The sequence below is a fragment of the Portunus trituberculatus genome, chromosome 41 (genome assembly GCF_017591435.1).
Source record: "Portunus trituberculatus isolate SZX2019 chromosome 41, ASM1759143v1, whole genome shotgun sequence".
NCBI lineage: Eukaryota > Metazoa > Arthropoda > Malacostraca > Decapoda > Portunidae > Portunus > Portunus trituberculatus.
Window position 1 is genome coordinate 9460988 of NC_059295.1, and position 10000 is coordinate 9470987.

At 43.4% G+C, this 10000-nt stretch overlaps 1 protein-coding gene across 1 annotated transcript in view; it reads right to left on the bottom strand.

Moving 5' to 3' along the window:
- LOC123516660 (uncharacterized protein DDB_G0271670-like) overlaps window positions 1-10000 on the bottom strand; it is a 100105-nt gene that overhangs the window by 39668 nt on the left and 50437 nt on the right. Inside the window, exons 2-3 of the mRNA XM_045276262.1 lie at window positions 577-767; window positions 390-461 (exon numbers count right to left, since the gene is read on the bottom strand). Of these exons, the coding sequence (XP_045132197.1) occupies window positions 390-461; window positions 577-767 (263 nt within the window). The remainder of the gene's footprint in view (window positions 1-389; window positions 462-576; window positions 768-10000) is intronic.

Here is a 10000-nt window from a genome sequence, read left to right on the forward strand (position 1 = left end):
GCCCGCGGATACCCGCCGAGCGGCCGGGCGGTGGGGCGGCGTAAGGGTGCCTCGGAAGGGTCCGGGTGCGCCGCGAAGGAGGGCGGCGGGCGGCGTGACATTGTCTGGTGGCCATAGTGTTTGTAAAGAGTCGGATGAAAATTTATGTGTAATATTTGTCACCGGCGCCGTGAATAGCTGTCAACATGGCATTATGGTCCCGCGGCCCCGGGGCTCCGCGCCGGCCCTGCTCCACCAGGGGAGTGCCTTGCCCCGCCCTGCTCCGCCCTATGCACCAACACCACTACCACCACCGCCACCACCGCTATCACCGCGACCACCACCATCATCTAGTTTAGGATACACTACCACTGCCAGAACTACTATTGTACTGACACTGATACCCAAACGTAGCGCTACTACTACTACTACTACTACTACTACTACTACTACTACTACTACTACTGCTGCTGCTGCTGCTGCTGCTGGTGCTGGTGCTGGTGGTGGTGGTGCTGTTGCTGTTGCTGTTGCTGTTGCTGCTGCTGCTGCTACTGCTACTGCTACTGCTACTGCTACTGCTACTACTACTACTGCCACTCACTGCTACTGCTGCTGCTGCTGCTGCTGCTGCTGCTGCTGCTGCTGCTGCTGCTGCTGCTGCTGCTGGTGCTGCTGGTGCTGCTGCTGCTGCTGCTGCTGCTGCTGCTGCTGCTGCTGCTGCTGCTGCTGCTGCTGCTGCTGCTGCTGCTGCTGCTGCTGCTGCTGCTGCTACTACTACTACTACTACTACTACTACTACTACTACTACTACTACTACTACTACTACTACTAGTCTAGTACACAACGTTCCCTTTACTCCTCACCGGTTTCTTTTGTTATTGTTGTTATTGTTGTTGCTGGTGGTGCTGTTGTTGTTATCCTGACCACTCTTCTTGACGTGTCATTCTTATTCATGATTTTACTTGTTGCATTTTCCTTCTTCCTCTTTTGTCACACATATGTTACTGTTGGCTTATCTTCCATCAGGCCTTTCTTTTCACTAACCGCTCCTCCTCCTTCTCCTTCTCCTTCGCCTCGTCCTCCTTGTGGTTGTTCTCTTTCTCCCCCTGTCTGTTTCTGTCTCTCTGATGTGTGTGTGTGTGTGTGTGTGTGTGTGTGTGTGTGTGTGTGTGTGTGTGTGTGTGTGTCGCGGCGCCCCTCAGCTGGTCAGACAAGCCCTCGGTGGCCGCACTCTAGTTTTACGTAATGGCAGCAGGCCTAACGCGCCGCTGCCGTGTCATAAAGACTTAACTCACACCTCATTTGGCTTCTTTTCTAGAGACAGATTTTTTTTCCTCTTTTTACCGCTCTTTCTTTTATCAACACGCTACTATGTCCTCTCTCTCTCTCTCTCTCTCTCTCTCTCTCTCTCTCTCTCTCTCTCTCTCTCTCTCTCTCTCTCTCTCTCTCTCTCTCTCTCTCTCTCTCTCTCTCTCTCTCTCTCTCTCTCTCTCTCTCTCTCTCTCTCTCTCTCTCTCTCTCTCTCTCTCTCTCTCTATCTATTTTTCTCTACTACTGGTGTTATTACCACTACTATCATTAATGGCACTACTACTACTGATACTGATACTATTATTACTACTACTACTACTACTACTACTACTACTACCATTACTACTACTACTACTACTGGCACCGCTTTTACTACAACTGCCACTAACGCTACAACTTTATTTCCCTGTGTGGTTTAATCATTATATAGGACAACACACAGGTGTCCTCATTTCGTCCTCAATTTACTCCTGTACACCTGAGCACATTTATTCTCACCACCTGAGGCTTCATTACCCATTTGAACACCATCACTCTAGCCCACCTATATACCAGAAACCCATTACTCAAACCCAATCATTCGTCCGAAGTCTCTCAATGAAACCCCATTATTGAAGCCTCATTTACCTGTTTAAAAGCTTCGTCACCCATTTAACACTTCTCAAACCCACAACATCAAGCACACATTATTCATTCGAAGCTCCATCACCCCTCTGAAGCCACCACTGGAGCTCTGAACCTCCCCTCACTGAAGTTCAACAACCAAGTGAACCCCCGACACCCACCCGAGGCTTCGTCACCCACCACCTGAAGTTCCATCACCCACGGAAGCCTAAAATCCGAGACACGTTTCCAGCCCAGGTGTGTCCTGATGAACGACCACCTCCCGACTCGCGGCCACGACTACGACTTGTGTGTGTGTGTGTGTGTGTGTGTGTGTGTGTGTGTGTGTGTAGGATTTAAAGAAGGAACAAGTTAATATGTTACTTATCTTTATGTTATCTTGAGACTTTTTAATGCCGATCTGTTTGTGAGTGGATGCATTGGTTGTGATGATGGTGGAGGAGGAAGAAGAGAGGGAGGAGGAGGAGGAGGAGGAGAAGAAGGAGAGGAGTGCCACAAATACAGTAGTGATGATGGCTCAAGTGATGCCAACGAAGAAGGAAGGAATTAAAGAAAGAAAAAAAGAAAGAGATGAGGAGGAGAAGGAGAAGGGGAGAGGAGGAGGAGGAGGAAGTGGACGTGGAGGTGTTAGCAGTATTGTGACGGTGGAGCCGAGGCCAGTGTCGGGAGAGGAAGGGAGGGAGGAAGGGAGAGAAGGAGGGAGAGGGGGCAGGGAGGAGCCACCACGGGGTTTGCATATTAAATAGTCACTCACAATGGCGCCCTACAATACACTACGCGGCCATTGTCAATCGAGCTACAATGGCCAAACCTTCCTCCTCCTCTTCCTCCTCCTCCTTCTCCTCCTCCTCCTCCTCCTCCTCCTCCTCCTCCTCTCTTCATGCATGTCTGTCCTATTATTGTCCTTCTATTCTTTCCACTAAATTTATCTTACATCCTTTCTTTCTTTCTTACCTTCTCTCTCTCTCTCTCTCTCTCTCTCTCTCTCTCTCTCTCTCTCTCTCTCTCTCTCTCTCTCTCTCTCTCTCTCTCTCTCTCTCTCTCTCTCTCTCTCTCTCTCTCTCTCTCTCTCTCTCTCTCTCTCTCTCTCTCTCTCTCTTGTTCTGTTACTTTTGTTGTCTTGCATTTGTTCAGTTTTTTTTTTTTTTCTATTTTCTCATTTGTGTTGTATTTCTTTTGACATTGATCTTTTCTACAAAACATTTCGTCTTGTTTTAATGTGTGATCTATTTATTATATGTTTGCTTTCCTTTCATTCATTTCTTTTTCTGTTTTATTCATCGATTTCGTTTCTATTGATCTATTGTCGTCTTTTCCTTCGTTCATCTCCTTTTTCTTTTTTGTTTTCCTTTCGTTCATCTGATTCGCTTATTAAACATTCATGTATTATTGTTATTATTATTATTATTATTATTATTATCATTATTTTCCATTTCCTTACATTAACACCACCTCACCTCACCTCACCTCACCTCACCTCACCTCACCCCACCTCACCTCACCTAACCTAACCTAACCTAACCCAATCCATCCCAGCCCAGTCTAACCTAACCTAATCCCAAAACTCTAGTCTTCATCACCAGCAGTCTTGTTATCATGTGTATTTCCTCAAAGGACAGTTGGATATAAGAGTGAATATGTTACGTGTGATAAGGGCAAGGATGCGTGGCTAAGGGTACATCTTGTGTTCGGGACAACCTTGTATTCTTAAGGGTGATGGCTGTGGGATTAAGGACTGCTGGGATGAGAAGCTTAGGTGCATTTGGTATATTTCAGCCCTTCAGTACTGGGACACATCTTACTTTGAGGTTTTCTACGGTTAGACTATTTTATTGACATTAGAAAGAGTATATGGAAGTCAGAAAATTAATGGCCACAGTCTTCACTATTTTAATCCCCCATATGAATTTCTGAATTTATATAAAATCACCAGATACTAAGCAGAATGAATATGGAGAAGCGTCAAGGGGTTAAGGGGCAAAAGTGTGAGATTAAGGGAGTATTTCGTTTATTTAGCGTTAGAATAAGCTAAGGGGTATTTTTTGTGTATTAACGTAGAGGAGTGTGGGATTAAGAATTTATTGTTTATTAAGGGTTAGAATGAGAAGTTTAGGGCATCTTTTATGTATCAAGAGGTGAGAGTGTGAGAGTAAGTGTATGTTTTGTCTTAAGCAGGAGGAATATGAGGCTTTTAAAAGTGTATTAAGGGATGATAATGTAAGACTAAGGTTTTTTTTATTTGTTTGTATCAAGGGTAAGGGATTTGACACTTTAAAGTGTTATGTTTACCAAGGATGATAGTGTTTTTTCCTTTGTGTATGAAGATAAGGGAGTTGATGCTTATAAAAGTGTGGTATGTGTACCAAGGGTGATGATGTGTCTTGTGTGAGTTTAAGGTAAGGCTTGGAGTGCTAAAAGGGAACATTCTGTGAGTAATGGTAAGTGCTGTGGTGTGTAGACTGGTCCTTACACTGTGTTATATCACCGTCAGGGATTAAACATTATCAAACACCTTGCCGTCCTATCTCTGGAAGCTCAACTGCAAGTTATTTAGGTTCTAAAGCGTGTCTTCAATATTCAAAGGTTGGTTTTACAAGATTTTTTTGCATCAGTAATGGCCACAAAAGAGAACAAAATCCCCATGAGAACCTGGCTTGCTTCTGTGATCATGAAAAAAAAAAACATTATCGTTGGAAGAACAAATATTTTTCAGAACAGCGACCAGAGTGTGCTGCTTGAGTGGCGTGTCCTTTAAGGCTATGGTGTGTGGTGGGTGTAGTTTGGGCTGTGGTGTTAATTAATCCCTTCAGTATACCATGACGTGTTTTCATATTCATTTTCCTTACTACATGGTTATTTGATACAGCTTCAGAAATTTATGTGAGGATTGAAATAGTAAAGAGTCTGGCCATCTTTCTTCTGACCTCCATAGACCCTTCCTAATGTAAATAAAATCGTCTAATCATGCACGAAATTGAAGGTAGAAATGCGTTCCAGTTCTGAGGAGGTTAAGGGGAAGGTGTGTGTGTGTGTGTGTGTGTGTGTGTGTGTGTGTGTGTGTGTGTGTGTGTGTGTGTGTGTGTGTGTGTGTGTCCGTCCCTCCGTCCTCACCTTTCGCCTCTTTGACACAGGCCCATCCCTTTTACAGCCATTACAAAGTGACTACAGTTCTTTACATCCACGAAGTTGGCGGAAGCGATGATATACACTTGTAAGATTTGGCATAGAAGAAAATTTAAGACAGATTCATAACTAAACTAATGTCGTCCCCACCTAGTCAGTCAGTCAGTCAGTCAGTCAGTCAGTCAGTCAGTTAGTAGTCAGTCAGTCAGTCAGTCAGTCAGTCAGTCAGTCACTCAGTCAGTCAGTCAGTTAGTCAGTCAGTCAGTAGTCAGTCAGTCAGTCAGTCAGTCAGTCAGTTAGTCAGTCAGTTGGTTAGTCTCTCTCTCTCCTGGCTAAGAGGTTGGCACACGCGTCTAATTACCGTGAAATACCTCAATGTCTGTGAGAATTAACGTGTGAGGCTCAGTAGTAGTGTCTTATATCATCATCACCGTCATCACTACCACCACCACCACCACCACCACCACCACCACCACCACCACCACCACCATCAAAATTAAAACGCTTCTCAGTATAAACAAAACACTTGAAAATAAACATAACTTTTATTTATTTGTTTTTATTCGAGTATATTTGATTTTACACGAGGCTAAGAATGAGAGAGAAGAAGAAAACACAAACTGGTTCTTTCCTCGCGTTAACGTCACCTTCCCTCCAATCAGATTTCTCTCGAGTTGAAAGTGAAATCAAACTCTTTGGATTAATTTTGTTTATATCACCCCACAGAAGCCACACCACTCATACACATATACTGGTTCTGAGTCAGCTGGTGTCGCCTTTGCTGCACATGATTCTAATGTATTTCAACACTAACTTGCTAATATTTCCATTCTTGGTTCTGGGAAACGAAGGACGAGTCTCTTTTATGGACCCTTTATTGTTAGATGAAGTGATTTTTGTTATCTTCAACAGTCGACATCAATAACAATCAGCAAACTGGATCTCGAATTGAAATATTGATAATGTCTTATAAGATTTTCATGGAAGTAAGTTGTCGAGTATCGTTGTAGCGTGCATACAACTTTAAAAATGGAATATAATTTGTTCATTTTCGTTATGTCTGTTCTGCATTCGCGCCATTAGTCCCTGTGCAGGTGTTGTGGTTGTTTTGAGCCAGTCAGTCAGTCAGTCAGTCAGTCAGTCAGCCAGTCAGTCAGTCAGTCAGTCATTCAGTTAGTTAGTCAGTCAGCCAAACCATCTCAAGTTATCAGTCATAATCAACAGGACTAAATTAAATGACTAATTAGATTTAAAAATACACCACAGATAACAGAAGAGTGACCGTAGTATTTAGCATCCATTCTTTTATTCAGTCAGTCAGTCAGTCAGTTAGTCAGTCGAGTACAGTCCGCCAATAACCAATAACTATACAACAACATAGTAAATTTTGAGTTATTTCGCATTTTATAATCACATCTAAGACAACGCAGCGGATAAATCTTAACATGAATACCAACAACATTTGACTACCGCTTTCCATTCTGTCTTGCCGCCCCTCAGGTATTTATATATGTTACTTACACCTGGCGATGGAGATGTCAATGAATGCTGATATGTTTGGATTACATTCACCTTAAAAGCAAGTTTGACAGAAGCAAAACCAGTCATCACTTATCTTAATCTGCATCACAAACAGGACCTTTTGGGACACACGACTTGGCTTCTGTCAGTAAAAGTGGTGATGGTGGTGGTGGTGGTGGTGGTGGTGGTGGTGGTGGTGGTGGAGTGGAGGGGGGGGAATAAATTGCATGTCCCCGTTGTTGTTGTTGTTGTTGTTGTTGTTGTTGTTTGTAGTGATAGAGTGGTCATGTTCTTCTTAGTTCTATAGTGGTTGTGATCATGCTGCTGTTGTTATTGTTGTTGTTGTTGTTGTTGTTGTTGTTGTTGTTGTTGTTGTTGTTTTGTTGTGCTGGTGGTGGTAGAAGTAGTAGTAGTGATGGTGACGATAATGACAGTAATGGTTATAAGAGCAAGTGATGTTGTGATGGTGGTGATAGTGGTGTTGGTGAGAAAAGTGAAAGAGCCGTGGTGATTATGACAACGTATCGGTGGTGACAGAAGCGATAGTGGCGGTGGTGATGGATGCTGTAACACTAGTATAGGTGGTGGTGGTGGTGGTGGTGCATCAGATTAGTCCAACAAGTTACACTCTATTGAGCAGCGCGGGGCGGGGCGGGGCGGGGGGCGGGACGGGATGGGGTAGAGAGGGACCGGGTAAGGGCTGGCTGGACTGTAGAGGAAGGGAAGACAAGAACCACCTCTATGTGCTCATACACAAGGCAGGGAATGGCGTGGCTTAAGTGGAACTGATGTGCCTCTCATTCTCTACTCCCACCACCACCACCACCACCACCACCACCACCACCCTTCATCTGGGAGTGTTAAGCTGGTGACGTCAATAACAAGTCTATTAGAGAGAGATAGTAATTAGACCGCGCTTAACAACGTAAGGGACAACTTGATTATATATTCTTTAGTGGAGCGATAAAGGGTTTCCTGGAGGGACTGTGTGTATAGGGCTGTGGGAATCTTGAGTCACCTGGAGGGCCTTACGTAATATTAATCTCTTTTTATCAATACCGTAGCACTGCCCTCCTTTGCAGGTCAGAGAGTAACATGAAAATATAATAAAAGTAACGAAAAAGGGGTAGCAAGAAAAAAAGTAACAAGAAGGAGAGTAACAGGAAAAGAGTAACGAAAATACTGAATGCCTTTTTTTCTGTTTCTTATCAAACCTAACCTAATCTAACGCAACCTAACCTAACCTAACTTACCCTAATGCAATCTAACCTAACCTAATCTACCCTAATGCTATCTAACCTAACCTAAAGAAACCTAACCTTACCATAGTGACTTAACGTAACCTAACCAAACCAAACCAAACCTTAACCCAACCTAATGTTTGCTTTTTTCTCGTTACTTATTTTTGCCTGATACTTTCTTTTCGTGCACCTTAGTATCACCTGACGCCACCTGCTTCATGTCGCGAGGCAAAAAGCAAGCAGCAAGAGACCTGTCAGTCATCATGAGGTTGCTTATGGTGAGCTACACTATTGAAGATAAAGTAAGAGACACAGAGACAGCAAAGGCGGAACTATAAAAAAAAAAAACTCATATTGTTAATTGGTTTGGTCTCCCAGCCCTGTTATTTCAAGGGACATATTTATGATCAGTTGGGTTCTCACGAGTGTTCTTTATTGCTGCAAAATTATTCCTATAAACTATCAAAAGGATCATAGGAAACAGGTTAAAAATCTCAGTAACATCTACAACAGCCAATTAATATTCAAGATAGAGTGCGGAAACGTTTAAGAATTAAGAGTTTGTTACTGAAACGATGTCAGATATAATTCAAATCATCCTTACCTAGGCTTGGGTATTCACGGAAGCTCGGAAAGTTGATCACCGCACCTTACTTTGATCACTGAGTTTTGTGTGACATGTTCCTTCCTTCCTTCCTTCCTTCCTTCCTTCCTTCCTTCCTTCTCCTTCCTTCCCACACTGACTGGTGACTATATGCTATTGTTCTTTTTACACAGAATGCCCTTGTCACTCCTTGCCATGCGTTGTAGTGTTTGAAGACCGACCAACAAGGCGTAGCACTTCATTGAACATCGATGCACAGAATCCACTAGTCTATTTATCTATTAGTGTTCCTGTCTGTCTGTCTGTCTCGTGTCAGTTTGTCTATCATTGCTTTTTGTCTGTTCATCTCGTTCAGTGTTCATATTTGTGTGTCTTTGTTTTACCTATCTATCTATCTTTTTATTTCTACACGTGTATATAGGCTGCCTGTCTATACATACTCAATAAACAAACACTGTATGCATCTATTTATCTATCTCTCTATTTCCTTCCTTATTCATCCGTCATTTTTATCTCTATCTTCATCTATTCATCTTTTTATCGAACTATCCATCCCTCCGTTTTTCTATCAATTTATCTTTCTCTCCATTGTCTTTGTTTATTTTTCTACTTCTTCATTATTCATCCGTGTACCCATCTCTATCTCCATCTACTCATGTATCTCTATCGAACCATCACTCCCTCCGTCCGTCTATCAATTTATCTATCTCTGCATCTATCTTCATCGCCTTTGTTTACTTATCTCTCTACTTCCACATTCACCTGTCTCCATCTACCCATCTCTCTCTATCGAACCATCCAACCCTCCATCCGCCCCTCACAATGCTACTCCGGCTCGTATTCTCAGACGCGTATATGTTTCACCTCCACTATTTCAAAATGCTTTATTCAAATTGACCCGAGTTTTTTTTTAATGTAGTTTTTACGGTTCTAGAGGCAGAGTGACAGATTTCTACATTATTAAAAGGAGGAACACTCTTGAAAAACCCGGCTAACCATCTTTCTGGCCTTGGAAAATACTCGTGGTGAGAGAGTAATGTGTGTTTTTTTTTTTTTTAATATTGACCCACGAGCTTTCCTTGGCTACGGAGACGACCACCAAGGTTTTCAAGACAATTTCCCCTTACGATAAACTAGAAATCTTGCCAATCTATCACCAGAACCACAAAATATCCTTAAAAAACACGAGTATCTTCATCTACAGCCTTTGGAAAGCAGTGATGGTGGGACAGCAACATGTTTCGGAATACAGGCCTTTGTCTTGACGCACACCACCGTCATTCCTTCCATTCTTCCATGTTCAGCGAGGCTCAGCTGGGAGGTAATTGGCTGGAACAATAGTCTCCGCCGCCACGCCCCGCCTTCTCCATGCTTAGCGCCGTGACGTCACCCTGTAGCTCCACCCACACAATTGCCGACAACAGCCCCGTCATCGTCACGCCCCGCCCACACAATTGGCGGCAACTTGCAACGTCATTACCTCAAGCTCCGCCCTCACAATTGCCTCTCCTGACGATGGTGTTATAGGGTAGGTCCTCCCACTCCTCCTCCTCCTCCTCCTCCTCCTCCTCTTCTTTTTCTCTCCTATATTATCTCT